Here is a 22,439-nt window from a genome sequence, read left to right on the forward strand (position 1 = left end):
AGATCGTGCCACTGCACTCCAGTCTGGGTGACGAAGCAAGACTCTGTGTCAAAACAAAACCAAAAACAAAAAAAAGATACCTAAATGCTTAAAAGATGAAAAAATTCAAGTGATACAAGAATGTATTAAATAGAGCGAAAGCCACTCACAATCTCACCTCTCCTCCTCTAGATGCAGCTGGTGTTAAGGCTCACTTTCATGACTGCTGACACCAGCATATGTTCAGTGTCCTCATCCAGGGAGAGGCCACTATGTGGAGGACTCTGCTGGAGCTTGGAGGGAGTGGCCAAGGTCAAGGCTCTGCCCAGTGTGTGAAACAGCCCCCAGGGCCAAATAATTTAGGTTGCTGTTTCATCTTTTGCTCTCTCAAGCAATGCTTTGTTAATTATACTTAATTAGTTATCCTTAGTTGTAGAATTTCAGGGGCAATATGTGTGTGTGTATATTTTTTCTTTTCTTTTTTTTTGAGACAGAGTCTCTGTTGCTCAGGCTGGAGTGTAGTGGTGTGATCTCGGCTCACTACAACCTCTACCTCCCAGGTTCAAGCGATTCTCCTGCCTCAGTGTCCTGAGTAGCTGGGACTACAGGAGCATGCCACCACGCCTGGCTAATTTTTGTATTTTTAATAGAGACAAGATTTCACCATGTTGGCCAGGCTGGTCTGGAACTCCTCCTAGCCTCAAGTGACCTGCCCACCTGCCCCTTCTCTACAAAAAAAATTTTTTAGGCCGGCGCAGTGGCTCATGCCTATAATCCCAGCACTTTGGGAGACCAAGGTGGGTGGATCACCTGAGGTCAGGAATTCAAGACCAGCCTGGCCAACATGGTGAAACCCGGTCTCTACTTAAAATACAAAAATTAGCTGAGTGTGCCGGTGGGCACCTGTAATCCCAGCTACTCAGGAGGCTGAGGCAGGAGAATCTCTTGAACCCAGGAGGCAGAGGTTGCAGTGAGCCGAGATGGTACCATTGCACTCCAACCTGGGTGACGAGAGTGAAACTCTGTCTCAAAAAAAAAAAATTTTTTTTTTAATTAGCTGGGTGTGGTGCTATGCGTCTGTAGCCCCAGCTACTCGGAGGCCGAGGTGGGATGATTGCTTGAGCCTGGGAAGTGGAGGCTGCAGTCAGTGAACTATGATTCTACCACTGCACTCTAGCCTGGGCAACAGGCCCAGGCTTAAAAAAAAAGTGCCTGTCTTAAAAAAAAAAAAAAAAAGGAAAAGAAGAGAGAAAAAGAAGACTAGTTGGAGACTCCCAAATGAATTAATAAATCTGTCACAGAAATGGAAATCAAAATAAGAGGAAGTCACATTTCATCTCAAGAGCTTGGTGATACCCAATGTTGCAAAGATAGGGAAGAGCACCCTCACACCCTGTCTACTGGTAAGGCATGAGTCGTGCAACCTTTGTGAAGGGCAACCAGCAGAACCTGCCAAAATTCTAAATGCATCTATCTTTTGACCTAGCCATTCTGCAATTAGAACTGTTCTTAGAGGAAAAAGATATATCCTCACTTGTAAAATTTTTTTGAAAAAGGCCGGGCACAGTGGCTCATGCCTGTAATCCTCACACTTTGGGAGGCTGAGGCAGATGGATCACTTGAGGCAAGGAGTTCTGGACCATCCTGGCCAACATGGCGAAACTCCATCTCTACCAAAAATACAAAAATTAGCCGGGCATGGTGGTGCGTGCCTGTAATCCCAGCTACTAGGGAGGCTGAGGCAGGAGGATTGCTTGAACCCAAGAAGGTGGAGGTTGCAGTGAACCAAGATGGTGTCAGTGCACTCCAGCCTGGGTGACAGAGTGAGACTCTGTCTCAAAAAATAAATAAATAAAATAAAATTTAAACTAAAAAAAAGGCGGGGTGTGATGGCACATACCCAGAAATCCCAGCCACCTTGGAAGCTGAGGTGTGAAAAATTTCTTGAGCCCAGGAGTTCGAGGCTGCAGTGAGCTATGATGGCACCACTGTACTCCAGGCTGGGCAACAGAGAGACCGCGTCTTAAAAATAAATAAATAAGGCCAGGCAAGGTGGCTCACACCTATAATCCCAGCACTTTGGGAGGCTGAGGCGGGTGGATCATCTGAGGTCAGGAGTTCAAGACCAGCCTGGCCAACATGGTGAAACCCTGTCTCTACTAAAATACAAAAATTAGCCAGGCATGATGGTGGGTGCCTGTAATCCCAGCTACTTGGGAGGCTGAGACGGGAGAATTGCTTGCACTGGAAGGTGGTTGCAGTGAGCCAGGATCATGCCACTGCACTCCAGCCTGGGCGATAAGAGTAAATGAGACTCCATCTCAAAAAAAAAAATTTTTTTTTAATTGGCCAGATGTGGTGATGTGCGCCTGTAGTCCCAGCTACTCAGGAGGCTGAAGTAGGAGGATTGCTTCAGCCCAGGATTTTGAGGCTGCAGTGAGCTATGGTCCAGCCTGGGCAACAGAATGAGACACTGTCTCAAAAAAAAAAAAAAAACCCAAACAAATCAATAAGCAAATAAACCTGCAGACAGTACAAAGAAAACTGAGGATGTAGACCAACTGGAGAGCTCCTACACTGCTGGTAGGAGTGTAAACTGCTAAAGCCACTGTGGAAAACAGTCTAGTGTTACCTAAAAAGGTTGAAGACATGCACATCTTGCGACCCAGAAGTCATACCAGGCATGTGTGCCCTAAAGAAACCCATGCTTATGGTCGCCAGGATGCAGGTATAATACATGGCTCACTGTAGCCAACTCTTAGAGTCACCCAGACATCCATCAGCAGTAGAATGGATGAATAAATTGGGATGTCATGATGGAATACTATACTGTAATGAAAAATGAATGCATTTCAGCTATGTATAACAACAGTTAATCTTGCAAACCTATAGAATATCTCTATAAAAAGCGGGGGCCAGCCAGGCATGGTGGCTCACACCTGTAATCCCAGCACTTTGGGAGGTTGAGGCAGGTGGATCACCTGAGGTCAGGAGTTCCAGACCAGCCTGGCCAACATGACGAAACCCCGTCTCTACTAAAAATACAAAAATTAGCCGGGCATGGTGGCTGGAGCCTGTAATCGCAGCTACTTGGGAGGCTGAGGCAGAAGAATCACTTGAACCTGGGAGGCAGAGGTTGCAGTGAGCTGAGATCACGCCATTGCATTCCAGCCTTGGCAACAAGAGTGAAACTCCATCCAAAAAAAAAAAAAAGGCCCTGCACGGTGGCTCACATCTGTAATCCCAGCACTTTGGGAGGCTGAGGCTGGTGGATCATGAGATCAAGACCATCTTGGCCAACATGGTAAAACCCTGTCTCTACTAAAAATACAAAAAAATTAGCTGGGCATGGTAGCACGCACCTACAATCCCAGCTACTTGGGAGGCTGAGGCAGGAGAATCGCTTGGACCCGCGAGGCAGAGGTTGCAGTGAGCCACTGCAAGATTGCACCACTGGACTTCAGCTTGGCAACAGAGCGAGACTCCGTCTCAAAACAAAATGCTGGGCACAGTGGCTCATGCCTGTAATCCCAGCACTTTGGGAGGCCGAGGTGGGTGGATCACGAGGTCAGAAGTTCAAGACCATCCTGGCCAAGACGGTGAAACCCCATCTCTACTAAAAATACAAAAAATTAGCCGGGCGTGGTGGCAGGTGCCTGTAATCCTAGCTACTCAGGAGGCTGAGGTAGAAAATTGCTTGAACGCCACAGGCAGGGGTTGCAGTGAGCTGAGATCACGCCACTGCACTCCACCCTGGGCGACAGAGTGAGACTCCATCTCAAAAAAAGAAAAAAAAAAAAAAAAGCAGGGGCCATTGGAGGTGCCTGTAATCCCAGCTACTAGGGAGGCTGAGGTGGGAGGATCACTTGAGCCCGGGAGGGGGAGGTTGCAGTGAGCTGACATTGTGCCTCCACACTCCAGCCTGGGTGACAGAGTGAGACCCTGTCTCAAAAACTAAATAAAATTAAAGAAAGCAGGGGCCAGGTGCAGTTGCTCATGCCTAGAATCCCAGAACTCTGGGAGGCTGAGGTAGGAGGATCTCTTGAGCCCAGGAAGTAGAGGCCAGCCTGGACAACATAGTGAGACCCCATCTCTACAAAAAACAAAATAGCTGCGCATGGTGGCACACAGCTGTAGTACCAGCTACTCAGGATGCTGAGGAGGGAGGATCACTTGAGCCCCAGAGGTTGATGCTGCAGTGAGCCATGATGGTGCCACTGTGCTCCAGCCTGAGTAGCAGAGCAAGACCCTGTCTCAAAAAAAATAAATAAATAAAAGAAGGCTGGGCACAGTGGCTCACACCTGTAATCCCAACACTTTGGGAGGCCAAGGCAGGCAGATCACTTGAGGCTAGGAGTACAAGACCAGCCTGGCCAACATGGGGAAACCCCATCTCTACTAAAAATACAAAAATTAGCCGGGCATGGTGGCATGCCTGTAATCCCAGCTACTCAGGAGGCTGAGGCAGGAGAATTGTTTGAACCAGGGAGGTGAAGGTTGCAGTGAGCCGAGATAGGTCCACTGCACTCCAGCCTGGGCGACAGAGCAACACTCCATCTCAAAAAAAAAAAAAAAAGAAAGAAAAAGAAAAAGAAAAGCAGAGATATTGTAGTGGTTCTCTCTAGGGGGGTGGAAGGGCTAAGGGGCTTATGATCAGGAAGGGACAGTGGGGACTTCGGGGTGCTGACAGTGTTCTGTTTCTTGACCCAGGTGGTGGTTACATTGAGTTCACTTTATGTTATTTATAAAACTATACATTTGTGTTTTATGCATTCTTCTGTATCAATATTTCACATTTTTAAAAAACATTTTTTAGAGAAGACTTGTATAGCCTCCTCTTCCAGAAAACCGGGCTGGACTGCCACAACTCTGGATGATCTCATACCTCTAGAGAGTTCCTAGAGCCCTGCTCCTGAGTCTGACCCTGAATGTGCCCCACTTGTGTCCTGTCCCGGCCCAGGTGCAGCGGAACTGCTGCCTGACGCTCTGCAACTTCAGCATCCCTGAGGAGCTGGAATTCCAGTACCGCCGGGTCAACGAGCTCCTGCTCAGCATCCTCAACCCCACGCGGCAGGACGAGTCTATCCAGCGGATCGCCGTGCACCTGTGCAATGCCCTGGTCTGCCAGGTAGACAACGACCACAAGGAGGCCGTGGGCAAGATGGGCTTTGTCGTGGTACGTGTGGGGGGCGCTGCCCCCTTCCTCCTGAGCCTCACTGCTCTCCCCCACCCCTCTACCCTGAGCGAGAGTCTCAGAGCAGGGCCTGGGGCTGGGAGTCGGAGAGGGAGAGTGTGCTGAAGCATGAGGGATTTAGGCTAGACCAAAGGAAGAATTTCTTAATGCTGAATGTTGCTGATGCCCTCATAGATTTCTTCCACCTAGAGCATGCTGTCATCCTGTCCCAGTCCTTGCGCTCATCCTGCTTTCATAAGCTCTGTAGGGAAAGATGCCATGCTGTCCTTCCGTCATTGTGTCCCCAGGACTTCTTGGCATGGGTCCTGGAGGCCAGTGGGGAGATGATAAATATCACTGGTGAAAGGAAGGAAAGAATGACAGAGGAGCTCAAGAGCTTCTGGTCTCATTTGATGGCTAGCGAAGCTCAAGCCCCAGCGGGAAGGGCTGTGCCCAAAGTCACAGGGGAGTCACCCAAGGGCCAGGAACGGCACCCGGGCCTGCTAATGCCAATACCAAGGGACTGAGGCGTGGATGCCTTCAAATAGCCTCCCCCAAATATACGGAGACTTGATCTCGTCAAGACTCCTGAACTAGCCATGGCGTTGCTGAGCCTCCCCTCCATCTTGGGTTCGTGGGGGTGGGAGTTCTTGAGCCCCAGCACTCTAGCAGACTCTTGTCCCTGCCTGCAGACCATGCTGAAGCTGATTCAGAAGAAGCTGCTGGACAAGATAGTAAGTCAAGTCTTCACGAAGCCACTCTACCCTTTCCCCACCTCGCAAGGGGCCTGGGCTGCCCCTGGGGGAGGTCTGTGTTTTGTCAGGGGCCCCCCTCCCCGGGTACCAGGAGCCTTGGCTGAGCCCTGCCCTGCCCTCACAGTGTGACCAGGTCATGGAGTTCTCTTGGAGTGCCCTGTGGAACATCACAGATGAAACTCCTGACAACTGCGAGATGTTCCTCAATTTCAACGGCATGAAGCTCTTCCTGGACTGCCTGAAGGTAGTGTCCACCTCCTGCAGCAGCAGCTGCCTCAGCTGCCCACATGGCCCCTCTTCTGTCCCTAGGCTCCCCACCAACCAAATCCGCAGCACCGCTTCCCGGAGAAGGGCAGTGGGGACAGACTCAGGCCCACCCACCCAGGATTTGCTGCTGACAGAAGCTCCAGACCCGGATGGCCTGGTGGGGCCTCCTGAGAGCCCCCACTCCCAGGGAAAGCCCCTCCCTGTCTCCTCGGCCATTGTTCTCAGGCTGCCCACAGCTGGCCAGAGCCCACTACGCTACGAGCTGGACAGCGGGTCTGTTCATCCTTAAACACATGCTCTGTTTTCCTGCTTTAATTTCTAGGAGGGTCCCTTAAACTAGTATTTTGAGCTTTGGTGAACAGAACCACGTCTGTCCCATAGGTCAGATCTCTAATCAACCTTTGTCTTTGTGGCAAGCAATCCCACCCCTTTAATTCCTTAGTGTGTGTACCCAGCACTGACCTAGGAGCATTGGAGGGTAGGAGGGCAGCATATATGCCCCCTCTTTGTCTAGTTGGCATGGCCAGATGCCCATGAAGCTTTTTGGTTAACAATACCAGATACTAAGTCATTAAGTACTAATTGATGCGGCCCATTGGCTCTCCTTTTCCCAGGAATTCCCAGAGAAGCAGGAACTGCATAGGAATATGCTAGGACTTTTGGGGAATGTGGCAGAAGTGAAGGAGCTGCGGCCTCAACTAATGACTTCCCAGTTCATCAGCGTCTTCAGGTTGGTATTTTTAATCCTTTCCCTTTTTGCCTTAGCTGCCACAATGCTCAGAGCTCTAGCGTTTGCTCAGTTGCACAACTGCTCTTAGCCTAGGTTTGCTATAAATGTCATTTTCCCTCGATAATGTGGTTTCTTATTCATTCAATCCTTCGTAAGTGGTCCTTTTGTAATTATATCTTTTTTTTTTTTTTTTTGAGATGGAGTCTTGCTCTGTCACCCAGGCTGAAGTGCAGTGGCACAATCTAGGCTCACTGCAAGCTCTGCCTCCCGGGTTCACGCCATTCTCCTGCCTCAGCCTCCCGAGTAGCTGGGACTACAGGCGCCTGCCACCACGCCCAGCTAATTTTTTTGTATTTTTAGTAGAGACGGGGTTTCACCATGTTAGCCAGGATGGTCTCGATCTCCGGACCTCGTGATCCACCTGCCTTGGCCTCCCAAAGTGCTGGGATTACAGGCGTGAGCCACTGCGCCCAGCCTGTAATTATATCTTAAATGACCTCAAATCCCTTTAGAAGTAGTCTGGGTATATAGACAATATGGGATAAAGAAATAAGTAGCACCTCTTGCTTCTGGTTTTAAGTTGGGGTCCTGCAGCTGGTATCTGAAGAGAAACTGGGGGAGTGGGACTCCATTTTTCTGTCTTTCTCCTGGCAGCAACCTGTTGGAGAGCAAGGCCGATGGGATCGAGGTTTCCTACAATGCCTGCGGCGTCCTCTCCCACATCATGTTTGATGGACCCGAGGCCTGGGGCGTCTGTGAGCCCCAGCGTGAGGAGGTGGAGGAACGCATGTGGGCTGCCATCCAGAGCTGGGACATAAACTCTCGGAGAAACATCAATTACAGGTGTGGGCAGGGCAGGGAGCGGGGATGCGGTGTGGAATATGGGGTAAGTGCTGGGCAGGATGCTCATACCATTAAGGTCTGCTCAGAGCTCCCACCTTCCTTCTGGTCTTCTGTAGGGTTCTGCTTTCACTCACTGATACGTAGCCGCACACAGCACAGAGCATACATAAGGGCACGATCTCATCCGTGCAGCCTGGAGCATTTGTCATACATGTCAACATCTGCATGTACCCAAAGCCTGCTCTTTGCAAACCACTAATACCTACTGATTTGTGGGGAGGGGTGGGGAGAAAATAGACACACAACGGAAAACCATACAGGTGGGCCGGGCACAATAGCTCTTGCCCATAATCCCAGCACTTTGGGAAGCCGAGACAGGAGGATCACTTGAGCCCAAGATTTCCTTTCTTTTCTTTTTTTTTTTTTTTTTTTTGAGACAGAGTCTTGCTCTGTCGCCCAGGCTGGAGTGCAGTGGTGCAATCTCAGCTGACTGCAAGCTCTGCCTCCTGGGTTCACGCCATTTTCCTGCCTCAGCCTCAGAGTAGCTGGGATTACAGGCACCCGCCACCACGCCCGGTTAATTTTTTTGTATTTTTAGTAGAGACGAGTTTTCACCGTGTTAGCCAGGATGGTTTCGATCTCCTGACCTCGTGATCCGCCCACGTCGGCCTCCCAAAGTGCTGGGATTACAGGCATGAGCCACCGCGTCCAGCCGAGCCCAAGATTTCAAGACCAGCTTGGGCAACATAGTGAGACTTCCTCTTTACTAAAAATTTAAAAAATCAGGCCGGGTGCAGTGGTTCACGCCTGTAATCATAGCACTTTAGGAGGCTGAGGCGGGCAGATCACGAGGTCAGGAGTTCGAGACCAGCCTGCCCAACATGGTGAAACCCCGTCTCTACTAAAAATACAAAAATTAACCTGGCGTGGTGGCACATACCTGTAATCCCAGCTACTCAGGAGGCTGAGGCAGGAGAATCGCTTGAACCCAGGAGGCAGAGGTTGCAGTGAACCGAGATGGCGCCACTGCATTCCAGCCTGGGCAACAGACCAAGACTCCATCTCAAAAAAAAAAAAAAAAAAAAATGAGCTGGGTGTGATGGTGCACACCTGTAGTCCCACCTACTGGGGAGGCTGAGGCAGGAGGGTCACTTGAGCCCAGGAGGTCGAGGCTGTAGTGAGCCAACATCACGCTACTGCACTCCAGCCTAGGGGACAGAATGAGACCATTTCTTTAAAAAAAACAAGAAGGTCAGGCGCGGTGGCTCACACCTGTAATCCCAGCACTTTGGGAGGCAGAGGCGGGCAGATCATGAGGTCAGGAAATCGAGACCATCTTGGCTAACGCAGTGAAACCCCGCCTCTACTAAAAATACAAAAAATTAGCCGGGTGTGGTAGCGTGCGCCTGTAGTCCCAACTACTCGGGAGGCTGAGGCAGGAGAATGGCGTGAACCTGGGAGGCGGAGCTTGCAGTTAGCCAAGATCGCGCCACTGCACTCCAGCCTGGGCGACAGAGCGAGACTCCGTCTCAAAAATAAATAAATAAAAATAAAAATAAAAATAAATAAAAACAAGAAAACAAAACAGGGCCGGGCACAGTGGCTCACACCTGTAATCCCAGCACTTTGGGAGGCTGAGGCAGGCGGATCACCTGAGGTCAGGAGTTCGAAACCAGCCTGGCCAACACAGTGAAACCCCATCTCTGCTAAAAATACAAAAATTAGCCAGGCATGGTGGTGGGCACCTGTAATCCCAGCTACTTGGGAGGCTGAGGCAGGAGAATCACTTGAACCTGGAAGGCAGAGGTTGCAGTGAGCCAAGAACTCGCCACTGCACTCCAGCCTGGGCAACAGAGTGATACTCCATCTCAAAAAAAAAAAGAAGAAGAAGAAAACAAGAATCGTTCATAATCTCACTCCCTGAAAGAGAACCCCTGTTGACATTTTGGTGTGTCTCTTTCCAGCAGTGTTTCTATGCACAGATTTCATTACTTTAAGTCAAGCTGGCATCAATTCCTACTGTTTTATGACTGACTGGCCAATCACCAGGCATGGATCTCCCTCGTCATTTTAGGACGGAGTCACTTTCTTTGTGCCATCCTGTACAGATGGACATTTCAGTTGAAAACCCATACTGGGAGGAACGGGCTGACATTGGTAGCGTTGCCAGTGTGCCAAGTACTATAGTTCTTGGGGAGAAAGGAAGCGGAATCGCTGGCCCAGGAGTTTTGCACACACGTGTTTCAGGCTTTTGGACCATGACTCCAGGCTGGCCCACAGAAGGCCCTCGTCAGAAGAGCAGTCACAGGCCGGATGCGGTGGGTCACACCTAGAATCCCAGCCACTTTGGGAGGCCGAGGCAGGAAGATCACTTGAGCTCAGGAGTTTGCAACCAGCCTGGGCAATATAGTGAGCCCTCACCTCTACAAAAAAAAAAATTTTCTTTTGAGACGGAGTCTCGCACTGTCACCCAGGCTGGAGTGCAATGGTGTGATCTTGGCTCACTGCAACCCCCGTCTCCCAGGTTCAAGGGATTCTCCTGTCTCAGCCTCCCGAGTAGCTGGGATTACAGGTGCACGTTACCATGCTCAACTAATTTTTTGTACTTTAGTGGAGACGGGGTTTCACTGTGTTGCCCAGGTTGGTCTCAAACTCCTGAGCTCAGGCAATCCACTCCACCCCCCTCAGCCTCCCAAAGTGCTAGGATTACAGGCGTGAGTCATTGCACCTGGCCAAAAAAAATTTTTTTTTAATTAGCCAGGCATGGTGGCTCACACCTATAGTCCCAGCTCCTCAGGAGGCTGAGGTGGGAGGAACACTTGCATGGCCTGGAAGGTCAAGGCTGCAGTGAGCTGTGATCATGCCACTGCACTCCAGCCTGGGCAGCAGAGCGAGACCCTTTCTCCAAAAAAAAAAAAAAAAAAAAAGGCCAGGCATGGTGGCTCACGCCTGTAATCCTAGCACTTTGGGAGGCCAAGGCGGGTGGTCAGGAGTTCAAGACCAGCCTGGCCAACAGCAAAATGATGCTCTAACCAAAAATTAGCTGGGCATGGTGGCATGCACCTGTAGTCCCAGCTACTCGGGAGGCTGAGGCAGGAGAATCACGTGAACCCAGGAGGCAGAGGTTGCAGTGAGCCGAGATTGCACCACTGAACTCCAGCCTGGGCGACAGAGTGAGACTCCGTCTCAAAAAAAAAAAAAAACAAAGAAAAAAGGGCTGGACATGGTGGTTCACGCCTATAATCCCAGCACTTTGGGAGGCCAAGGCAGGTGGATCACTTGAGGTCAGGAGTTCGAAACCAACCTGGCCAACATAGTGAAACCCTGTCTCTACCAAAAATACAAAATTTAGGCCGGGCGCGGTGACTCACGCCTGTAATCCCAGCACTCTGGGAGGCTGAGGTGGGTGGATCATGAGGTCAGGAGATCGAGACCATCCTGGCTAACACGGTGAAACCCCGTCTCTACTAAAAAATACAAAAAAATTAGCTGGGTTTGGTGGTGGGCGCCTGTAGTCCCAGCTACTCGGGAGGCTGAGGCAGGAGAATGGCGTGAACCAGGGAGGCGGAGCTTGCAGTGAGCCGAGATCATGCCACTGCACTCCAGCCTGGGCGACAGAGCAAGACTCTGTCTCAAAAGAAAAAAAAATGCAAAAATTAGCTGTGTGTGGTGGCACACCCCTGTAGTCTCAGTTACTCAGGAGGCTGAGGCAGGAGAATTGCTTGAACCCAGGAGGCAGAGGTTGCAGTGAGTGGAGATTGCACCAGTGCACCCCAGCCTGGGCAACAGAGCGAAACTCCGTCTCACAAAAAAAAAAAAAAAAAAAAAAAAAAAAAAAAAAAACAAGTCACACATGCTTCTGTTCCCAGGGTGCCTCTCCCCTCTTCCCCACAGGCTGGGTCTCTGCTCCTTGCTGAGGTCTCCAGCTTTCTGCTCCTCCTAATCTGGGTCCCTTGTGCCTCCCTCATGTGCTTGTGCCTTTATCCTCTCCAAGGGAACCTTGTTGTGCAGCCTGCCAGTGGGATGCAGGGCCAGCTGTCCCTTCTCCCTGGCATCCTGCCAGCCTATCATCATTGGTCACTAGGATTCTCCAGTGGGAGGAAACCTCAGACAAGAAAAGACACACTCCCCACCCTCAGCATCCACAGTGACCTTGATTTCTTTTCCTGCAGGTCATTTGAACCAATTCTCCGCCTCCTTCCCCAGGGAATCTCTCCTGTCAGCCAGCACTGGGCAACCTGGGCCCTGTATAACCTCGTGTCTGTCTACCGTGAGTGCCAACTTGTCCTGGGTTCAGACACTCATCCAGCTGAAAGCAGATGTGCCCTCAGGGAGTTTGTAGTCCAGGAGGGGGGCATTAATTGCTGCTGCCAGCTTTTGTGCCTCAGAGCAGAACCCTCCACTTTCCAGCGTTTGTGGGACACCCAGCTTAAGGGCTCACTCCTGCCTCATCACCAGAAGCAGGCCTGGCAGGCGAAATACCTGTGCAGAGTTCCTAGACAGCTTTCTTAATGCTTCCCGCTTCCATGTGCAGGAACAGTCCAAAATCTCCATGCCTGCTGGGCTCAGTGGTGCACACCAGCTATTCAGGAGGCCGAGACAGGAGAATTGCCTGAGGTCTGGAGTTTCCAGCTGCAATGACCTATGATCATGCCTGTGAATAGCCATTGCACTCCGGCCTGAGCAACATAGTGAGACCCCCATCTCCAGAAGTAAAATAAAAGTCTCCATGCTGTCTGCATGAAAAAAAAAAAAAAAACATACCATCAGCTGGTTCCAACCTGGCAGGTCACCAGAATCACCTGGTAAAAATACAGATAAATCTTAGTCCTTGGATTTGTTGAAAAAGAATATCCAGAGACAGGGCTTAGAAATCTATATTTTTACAGAAATTCCTCAAAGGATCACCATCTTTAGGAGCCACTGGTTTCACTGGTTTGGGTGACATCTTCCATAGAATGAGCGCTGGAGGCCAGGCATAGTGGCTCACGCCTGTAATCCCAGCATTTAGGGAGGCTGAGGTGGGAGGATTGCTTGAGCCCAAGAGGTTGAGACCAGCACAGGCAACACAGCGCAACCCTGTCTCTACTTAAAAAAAAAAAAAATTAGTCCGGGTGCAGTGGCTCATGCCTGTAATCCTAGCACATTGGGAGGCTGAGACGGGCAGATCATTTGAGGCCAAGAGTTTGAGACCACCCTGGCCAACATAGTGAAACCCCGTCTCTACTAAAAATACAAAAATTAGCTGGGCTTGATGGCACGTGCCTGTAGTCCCAGCTACTAGGGAGGCTGAGACAAGAGAATCGTTTGAACCCAGGAGGCAGAGGTTGCAGTGAGCTCAGATCGTGCCACTGCACTCCAGCCTGGGTGACAGAGTGAGACTCTGTCTCAAAAAAAAAAAATTATATCTATTATATATATATATATTTTAAGATTTTATATATATATTTTAAGATTATATATTTTATATATATATATATAATTTTTTTTTTTAAAAAAAGAATGAGCTCTGGAAATAAATGCAGCAACTTCAAACCAAGGAGTCACCTCTTGCTTCCCCTACATGGACGCAGAACTCCCACCCATGGGGCTGGGCACACGTCTTGCCCCCATTTCTAGCACTGCCCCCACCAAGGGCTGTGCCTTCACACCCCCGACACCAGGATAGTCCTCAGAGACAGGGTGGGTTTCTGGGCCTCGGGCTGATAAGAAGACCCATCCTGATCCTCTGCTGTCTGCTCCTATCCCACAGCGGACAAGTACTGCCCTCTGCTGATCAAAGAAGGGGGGATGCCCCTTCTGAGGGACATAATTAAGATGGCGACCGCACGGCAGGAGACCAAGGAAATGGCCCGGTAAGAGACTAGCAGTGTGTTTCTGCCTGGAACCTTGATTTAGGGGAGTAAGGGCATAGCGGGCGCCCTCTGGAGGTTAGGAATGGCTGAAATTCCCAGGGACAGCTTAGAGTTGAGTATGGAGGTTGACAGTGTATTGATGTCCACCTGGGGCCTCTCCAAATGTCATCTCGACCACTTGTGGCTGGAAATTAGATGACCAAGCTCGGAACGGAGCATCAGGGCCCTCGTTTGTAAGCTTAGTTTTCTTTTATTCCCAACAAATTCCATCCTTTTATCACTGGGTATTAGCAAGTCAGGTCAGAACTATTCATTATTTTTGGCCAAAGACATTCCCACTAAAGAAGGGACACAGTGTGGTAAAATACATTCTAGAGATAAGATGAGGCAGAGTGCGAGTGAGTTTGCTGAATGTGAAGATCACAAACATGGTAGAGTCTCGGCCTTCCGTGGCTCTGTGGCTTTCACTGCAGCATCTAAAATGTCACTGCCTCCAGTTCTCGAGTTGATCAGGACACGAGAGACTCTCAGGGATGCGACGTGTCGAAATCGTCGAACGACCTTGTTTTCTCCAGGATTCATTCTAGAAGGGAGAACAGTCAAGCTGACCCGAGCACACTTTTTCATGGCTCTGTATGGAGCAAAAGTTCACATGGAGGAGGGGCCTGAAACTCAGAGGCTGCTCAGCCAGCCACTTCCTGGGCCAGGGGAGGGAAGTGTCAGCTGGTTCTGCTATTATATCTGGCCAAAGGCGCTACTGGCCAGGCGAAGTGGCTCACACCTGTAATCCTAGCACTTTGGGAGGCTGAGGTGGGTGCATCACTTGAGGTCAGGAGTTCGAGACCTGGCTAACATGGTAAAACCCCGTCTCTACTAAAAATACAAAAATTAGCTCGGCATGGTGGTACGTGCCTGTAATCCCAGCCACTTGGGAGGCTGAGGCAGGAGAACCACTTGAATCCAGGAGGCAGAGGTTGCAGTGAGCCGAGATGGTGCCACTGCACTCCAGCCTGGTCAACAGAGCGAGACTCTGTCTCAAAAAAATAAAATTTAAAAATAAATGGACGGGGCCACCCCTAGGTTTTCTTTTCCAGTACATCCGGGAGGTGGGAGGTGGCCCTGGAATTTTCATGGTTAACAAGGATTCCCGGGAAATTTGAGAAGCACTGGGTAAGACTGACCAGTTACCTACCACAGTCACTTTGAACATTTCTCCAAGGCCTGTGATGGGAATCTGAGGCACTGGCCTGTCTGACAGCAAGGAGTAAATGACCCTGGACAATGCTTAGGAGAAGGCCCTCGGCCTGTCCACTGACCTCTCTCCCACTCTGGGTATTTGCTTCCCAAAAGGTATTGGGGCATCCCTTTAACACACAGAGGCTGCAGTGAAGCCCCCAAACCACAGGCTTGGTGTTGAATGGGCAAGCTGTCCGGGGTCCAAGGTGACAACCAACAGTGATGGGTGGAAGGGGTCAGGCTGGGGCGGGCGAGACTCGAAATCTGAGCTGGAGTGCTGAGCCCTGGCTGCCACAGGGTAGTGGGGGCCCTTGTGCGAGCACAGCTGCCCCTGCCCGACCCTGGACCTGCCACTGGATCCGGGCCTCTGGGGGAATCTGATGTGCAGTCAGTTTGGGGACCACTGGTGGACTTCTGGAAAGAGAAGGGTCTAGTGTGCAGGGAAAATGAAGAAGAGGTCGCTAAAGAAACTTCCAAAGGGTTTTGGAGGTCAGGCCTGAGCTGATTTGGGGACCCCCTATCCACAGATGCCCTGGGACTGGGGGTGGGAGAAGAGGGGCATGGAAAGGAAGGAAGCGGAGGATGGCTGGTGATGGCATTCACGGCCACAGGTGCCATTCCCTGACTCCCCTGCACATGCCAGCCACTCTGCCAACCCCTCTGTCCACATCATTCGGTCAGCATCACCATCACTATGAACACGTGTTTACCCAGCTGCCTAATGATCTCGGAGGGGCTGGGCTCACCCCCACCCAAGCCCACCCTCCAATCCTGTCTCCCCCATTGTCTCCAGCAAGGTGATTGAGCACTGCAGTAACTTTAAAGAGGAGAACATGGACACGTCTAGATAGAGGCCTCCGCCCCCATGGCCGCCACCGCTCTGGACCACAGGCGGGGAGGAAGCGTGCTCGAGCAGCCCAGCGGGCGGGCCCCTTCCGAGGGAGCCTCCCACGGAGTGAAGAGACATGGGGGACTTTTGCACAACCGACGCTTTTCCTTAATGTTAGTGAGATATATATATATTATATATATATTTTTTTTTTTGGTTAGGAAGTGTGAAGTTTTGTGTGTATGATTTCTGTGCAAAAACAAAAGCAACACTCCTGAGTCCTTGCAGCTTCCTTGGCCATTCTCAAACCCACTCAGCCTTCATCGCTGACACACACACTCCTACCCCAACCAGACTAAATGCCTATAACGCTGTGAGTGTCCAGTCCTTGTCCAGGAAACTCAGATCCCGGCCTGGCTTCCTTTCATGAGAGGAGCAGGCCTTGGACAGCGTATCGAGCATCCTGACCCACTGCCCCTGCCTGAGAACGCCATCTCGGCTCCCGGGCACAGCTGATGGGGTTTGGGGATTAGAACTTACCCCACTGGGTCTCCCAAAAGCCTTGGTGCTCCCGGCTGTGGGCCATCTGGGGCAGGAAAGTGAGCCATTCCTAGGCTGAGGTCCAGGCAGCCCTGCCCCTGAAGACCCTCTAGGAGCAGGGCACCCAGTGGCCCTGCTGCTGTCCGGCCAGGCCTGCCTGAGGCCACGCTGCTATGGAGGCTGCCTCCTAGTCTCCCACCAGGTCCCAGGCTGTGGAAAGCCCCAGCCCAGGGATGGTCAGAACTCGGGGGCAGATTCCACTGCCCCTTCTGCCAAACACATCCAGAACCTGCCCTCAGCCCTGGAAGCTAGCATCTTCTGGGGCCAGGGGCTTGCTTCCTCGCTCCACAGCCCTCAACTGCCCAGGCGCTCCCACCAGCAGAACTGAGCCTGCCTCCTCATCCCAGCCTGCCCCGCTGCCCAGAGGACCCCACACCTCTCAGAGGCAGAGGTCCCATGCCAGCCTTAGACCCACAGCGGCCACACAGCCGCCTCCAGACCAGCACTCAGACTGCCCTGCAGTGGCCGCTTGGGCCTCCCTGGCGGTCCCGCCCTGCCCTAGGCTTTACCTTGGAAGCCTGAGAGGCGCCGGCTCTCTTGCGCTCCTCCATCGATGGACACTGCATTGCTTCTCATCGGACACTTGTGGAGCGCAGGGGCCTGGGGAGCAGCGCTAACCCTGGAGGCAGCCTTTGGGTGATGGCTTTTTCTTCCCTTTTCCTCCCGCGGGCCTGTTTTCAGGTGTTCCTAGCGTTTCTGCCTCCAGGCAGGACGGCAGGGGTGAGCAGCTTTGGGAGAGACACCTGGCCTTTTTCTCCTGGAGCCTCTCCCTCCCGGCCCTGGGAAGTGGGCGCAGCCCTGTGTTCCCCCAGCTTGGCAGATGGGCTGCATGCGGCGCTCCCTTCCTTCCCACGCTCAGCGGCCCCGGCCAGACCCTGGCAGACTTCACACCTCATTGCTTTACCCCCTGGGGCCTGGGGAAATGTCTGTACTTTGGGATGTCACAGAAATACATTTTTGTGCAAAATGGAAAACAGAGCGTCTTTTTTTGTGGAGGGGATTGCTAGCCTGGCTTCCAGGCTCTGGAGCAGGGCTTGAGCCACACCTGGCAGGGGGTCTGCAGTGTAGGTAGTTCTGTGGTAGGGAGGGGTGCGTTTGGTGGGTTAAAGGGCTGCAGGCTGGGGACAGGTGGCAGGGGACTGAGCTGGAGTACCTGTTTCCTATGTGTTCTCTTCACATCCCTGTGCCCACTGAGGACACAGCTGGCAACCAGACCAACAGGGTGCCTGCCTAAGATGGCTCAGCCTGATGGGGGAGACAGATGGCAAATAGAAGATTACAACTCTGTGCCACCATCAGGGAGAAGGCAGCGGAGGAGGTGCCTCCTGCCAGTGGATGGGAGTGGGCAGGCGGGTCAGGGAAGCTTGGAGTCCGCTGGGCCACAGTGCTTTGGGGAGAGGGGGAGGAGCCAGCACGATGTCCCCATGTGTCTGGGAGGCTTCTTACAAGAGGACAGAGTGGAGCCAAACCCAGGGAAAAGAAGGAGGCTGCCCAGGCCTGGCCCGAGGGGCTGAGGAAAAGTGCATCCTCAGCAGAGGGTCCCGCCAGGGTGGACAGAGAAGCAGCCCCATGTGGCCCTGGCAGCGTGAGGAACAAGGGTAGAGTGGGAGGGGACCAAGAAGTCGCTGGTGCCAAATTGTGAGGTGCCCAGACTCTAGTATGGCCCAGGGCCGTCCTGGCTGACACCTGTGGTCCCCGCACGTCTATCAACAGTGCCTGGTCATCCTTAAGAGCTGCCTGGTTGGAATAAGAAATGATATGGTGGGCTGGGTGCGGTGGCTCACGCCTGTAATCCCAGCACTTTGGGAGGCCGAGGTGGATCACGAGGTCAGGCGATCAAGACCATCCTGGCTAACATGGTGAAACCCCGTCTCTACTAAAAGATACAAAAAAATTAGCCGCGCTAGGCGGCCGGCACCGGTAGTCCTAGCTACTTGAGAGGCTGAGGCAGGAGAATGGTGTGAACCCAGGAGGCAGAGCTTGCAGTGAGCACAGATGGTGCCACTGCACTCCAGCCTGGGTGACAGAGCGAGACTCCGTCTCAAAAAACAAAAAAGAAATGATACGGTCACACCCTTTATAGGCCACCTTGAGTGTGTGGATTTTAACCTTTATGTGAGGTTTTAAGCCTGGGCATCAGGACCCAATTAAGCATTTCTGGAAGCTGAGCACTGACTCCTCCCACAACCTCTGTGCAGCCGAGGTCCCCTCTTCTCCACCCCCTGCAGGGCCTGGACCTGGCCTCTCCCCTGGCTGAGAGCCCCCTGCCACTGGCCACCCACAGGACCCGGGCAGGAAGGGCATCAAGTGGTTTGCCTGAGAACCCTGGTGGGTCGTCTGTGCCTCGGAGGGAATGAGGGCAGTGCCTGCCAGCAGCAGCCAACACTGCTGAACCTAATTCTGTGTCCCAGGCCCCGGGCTAAGTGCTTCATGTACCTTCCGCTTCCTCAGAACCCTGGCAATAATCCATTTCACAGACAAGGACACTGAGGCTCAGAGAGGTGAAGTGACTTTACTTTTTATTTTTTTCAGACAAGGTCTCACTGTTGCCCAGGCTGAGTGCAATGGCACGATCACAGCTCATTGCAGCTTCGACCTCCTGGGTTCAAGCAATCCTTGTACCTCAGCCTCCCAAGTAGCTGGGACAACAAACGTGCACCTCCATGCACATCTAATTTTTGTTTTTTTGTAGAAATGGGGTCTCACTGTGTTGCCCAGGTTGGTCTCAAATTCCTGGGCTCAAGCAATCCTCCCACTCCAGCCACCCACAGTGTTGAGATTACAGGCATATGCCACCATACCTGGCCTGAAATGACTTATTACCTCAAGGTTGCCACAGTAAAGGAGGGAAAACAAGATCCTCAGATGTGCCAGGTGCTCCTCCTCTAGCTCGCTGGCCTGATACTTGCCATTTCCTGTGTTAGGAACACTCTAGTTCCTGCTCATCCCATCACAGCACCTACTTATCTCATGGGGCTGAAATTGCTTTGTGTCGTCTCCCCCACTGGACTGTGAGCAACAAGCCACATCAAGGCTCTGCTGTAGCCCAGCACAAAACCTGGCACATGGAGGGCTCTCCTTTTAAAAACCTGTGGCCAGGCTGGGTACAGTGGCTCAGCCTGTAATCTCAGGACTTTGGGAGGCCAGGGCGGGCGGATCCCTTGAGGTCAGGAGTTTGAGACCATCTGGCCAAAATGGTGAAACCCCATCTCTACTAAAAATACAAAAATTAGCTGGGTGTGGTGGCGCACGCCTGTAATCCCAGCTACTCGGGAGGCTGCAGCAGGAGAATCACTTGAACCCAGGAGGCAGAGGTCACAGTGAGCTGAGATCGTGCTATTGCAGTCCAGCCCAGGCAACAGAGCAAGACTCCATCTCAAAAACAAACGAACAAAAACAAAAACCTAGGTGACGGGATGAGCTGTGCAGCAAACCACAGTGGCACATGTTTACCTATGTAACAAACCTGCACATCCTACACATGTACCCCTGAACTTAAAATAAAAGTTGGAGAGAAAAAAAAAGAAACTAATTTTGCCGCTCAGCACCTTCAAACATGACCTACCTCTCCAAAAGTAGACTGATGTCTAAACCATAAAGCCATTTTACTGAGTCTCCCTAAGAAATGTGACGTCTGGCCGGGCACAGTGGTTCACGCCTGTAATCCCAGCACTTTGGGAGGCCGAGGCAGGCGGATCACAAGGTAAGAAGTTCAAGGCCACCCTGGCCAACATGGTGAAATCCTGTGTCTACTAAGAATTTTTTAAAAATTAGCCAGGCGTGGTGGCACGTGCCTGTAATCCCAGCTACTTTGGAAGCTAAGGCAGGAGAATTGCTTGAACCCAGGAGGCGGAGGTTGCAGTGAGCCTCAGATCACACCAGGGAAACAGTATGAAACTCCCTCTCAAAAAAAAAAAAAAGTGCTGGGCGCAGTGGCTCACGCCTGTAATCCCAGCACTCTGGGAGGCCAAGGCGGGCGGGTCATCTGAGGTCGGGAGTTTGAGACCAGCCTGACCAACATGGAGAATCCCCATCTCTACTAAAAATACAAAATTCGCTGGGCATGGTGGCGGGTGCCTGTAATCCCAGCTACTTGGGAGGCTGAGGCAGGAGAATCGCTTGAACCTGGGAGGCAGAGGTTGCAGTGAGCCGAGATCCCGCCATTGCGTTCCAGCCTGGGCAACAAGAGCGAAACTCCGTCTCAAAAAAAAAAAAAAAATGTGGTGGGATGGGAACTTACAATTGTGATCCTTCCTCTGTCCATTTGAGATGAGTGTGTATCTCCTACAACTCAGAAGTGTCTTTTTCAAGGACCTGAAGGCCATTCTATTGAAATGTAATATCAGGAAGGACAGAGCCTCTGTCTCCCAGTCTCTGCAGGAGAACAGAGTCCTAACTTTCACCATTGCCAGCGAGCACACGGAGCTGCCTAATCACATTTACCATGACCAACCCTTTGGAATTTTTTATTTCCCTTATTCTGCTGAAGCCCTCACCGTTTCCCTCCACTCCCTCATTCTCCCTTTAAGCCAGACATGGTGGAGCACGCCTGCAGTCCCAGCTACTCTGGAGGCTGAGGGGGAAGATTGCCTCAGGTCAGGAGTTTGAGGCCATAGCGAGACCCCATCTCAAGAAAGCAGAAAACCAAAACCACAAAAAACATCAGTCACCTCTGCACAAACAGAAGTTTCAGTTGGTTCACACTGGGCTCTCCGCCCTATCAGTAGTATATTGTTAATTAAAATCTGGCCTTACTATTTGAACTAGTGTTGGGATGTTTGATACTAACTAGCACAGTGCCTAACCCACGGAAGCTTCAGAATTATGTGCTGAGTGGATAATGTGCTGGATGTCCCCACTGAGCACATCAGATCCTGCACCCAGTGCAGTAGTCAAGACTGAGCTGCAAATGACAGACACCCAACTCAAACATCTACTCAGGCTAGTCAAAGGTAGGAATTGGGGCCAGGCATGGTGGCTCACACCTGTAATCCCAGCACTTTGGGAGGCTGAGTTAGGCAGATCACTTGAAGTCAGGAATTCGAGACCAGCCTGGACAACATGGTGAAACCCTGTCTCTACTAAAAATACAAAAATTAGCTGGGCGTGGTGGCATGTGCCTGTAGCCCCAGCTACTTGGGAGGCTGAGGCAGGAGAATCGCTTGAACTTGGGAGGTGGAGGTTGCAGTGAGCCCAGATCGCGCCACTGCACTCCAGCCTAGGCAACAGAGTGAGGCTCTGTCTCAAAAAAAAAAAAAAAAAAAGGTGGGAATTCATTGACTCTTGCAACCAGGGGATGCAGAGTCAGTATCAGCTTCAGGGACAGCCGGATCTAGAGGGCTCAGACAATGTTGTTCAGACCATCTCTTGCTCCCTCCTTTAGTGCTGCTTATCCATCTCTATGTGTCTTTATAAGTTGGTCTCATTTTCTCCAGCCACAGACAGGGTAAGCCCTCTCCGCCCAGCGTAAAGATGGCTCCCAGTTGCCTTATATCCCATTCCTTAGGCTTGAGATCCAAAAGAATGCTCCTTCCTCTCAGCATCTAGACAGTAATCTCATGGAAGGCCTGTGATTGGTTCTGCAGAGTCGAAAGCCCACAGCCTGCCGCTCGCCATCCTATGGGGTGAGGGGCAGTCCCTCCAATCACATGGGATGGGAAGTCGATTCCCCAACCAAAAAAAGGATGTTGAGCTGAGAAAAACAACAGATGTCAGAGGAGTATCCCGGAGAAGCTGGGATGGGGCCAATCAGAGGGAGGCGGAGGAGGATGCTGGTATCAGTGGGAGGTGCTGTGGAAAGGCAGGGCTGAGTGGAGAAGGCCCTGGGGACACAGGGAAGGAGGACAGCCTGCAGCCTCCGGTGAGGAAAGTCCGCCTGTAGGTGGTGGCTCACAGCAGGAGAGGCAAGACAGTCCCGTGCTAGACAAGGCGCTTCCATTATTTAATCCTCCCAAACACCTTAGGAGGAAGACACTATTGTAATCCCCCTTATAGAGACAGAAAACAGCTCAGAGGGGCTCAGTAACTCGCCCAGGGTCACACAGGTAGGAAGGGGCAGTGCTGGGATTTCTGACTCCCGCCTAAGTTGGATCACCCATAGTCAGAATGTGCACCACGTACCTCCACTTTTCTCTCGTCCGTTTGCAATATCTGAGAATACATAGCAAGGAGG

General features: G+C 51.6%; 1 protein-coding gene across 5 annotated transcripts in view; it reads left to right on the top strand.

Moving 5' to 3' along the window:
- ZER1 (zyg-11 related cell cycle regulator) overlaps positions 1-17,241 on the top strand; it is a 41,990-nt gene extending 24,749 nt beyond the window's left edge. For all 5 annotated transcript variants that reach the window (XM_003822337.3, XM_034929214.3, XM_008975892.3 and 2 more), the window contains exons 9-16: positions 4,940-5,155; positions 5,845-5,886; positions 6,032-6,151; positions 6,789-6,904; positions 7,559-7,747; positions 11,920-12,017; positions 13,500-13,602; positions 15,632-17,241. In XM_003822337.3, the coding sequence (XP_003822385.1) occupies positions 4,940-5,155; positions 5,845-5,886; positions 6,032-6,151; positions 6,789-6,904; positions 7,559-7,747; positions 11,920-12,017; positions 13,500-13,602; positions 15,632-15,689 (942 nt within the window). In that variant the 3' untranslated portion in view covers positions 15,690-17,241. The remainder of the gene's footprint in view (positions 1-4,939; positions 5,156-5,844; positions 5,887-6,031; positions 6,152-6,788; positions 6,905-7,558; positions 7,748-11,919; positions 12,018-13,499; positions 13,603-15,631) is intronic.
- The last annotated feature ends 5,198 nt before the right edge of the window (positions 17,242-22,439 follow it).

Source organism: Pan paniscus, chromosome 11 (genome assembly GCF_029289425.2).
Source record: "Pan paniscus chromosome 11, NHGRI_mPanPan1-v2.0_pri, whole genome shotgun sequence".
NCBI lineage: Eukaryota > Metazoa > Chordata > Mammalia > Primates > Hominidae > Pan > Pan paniscus.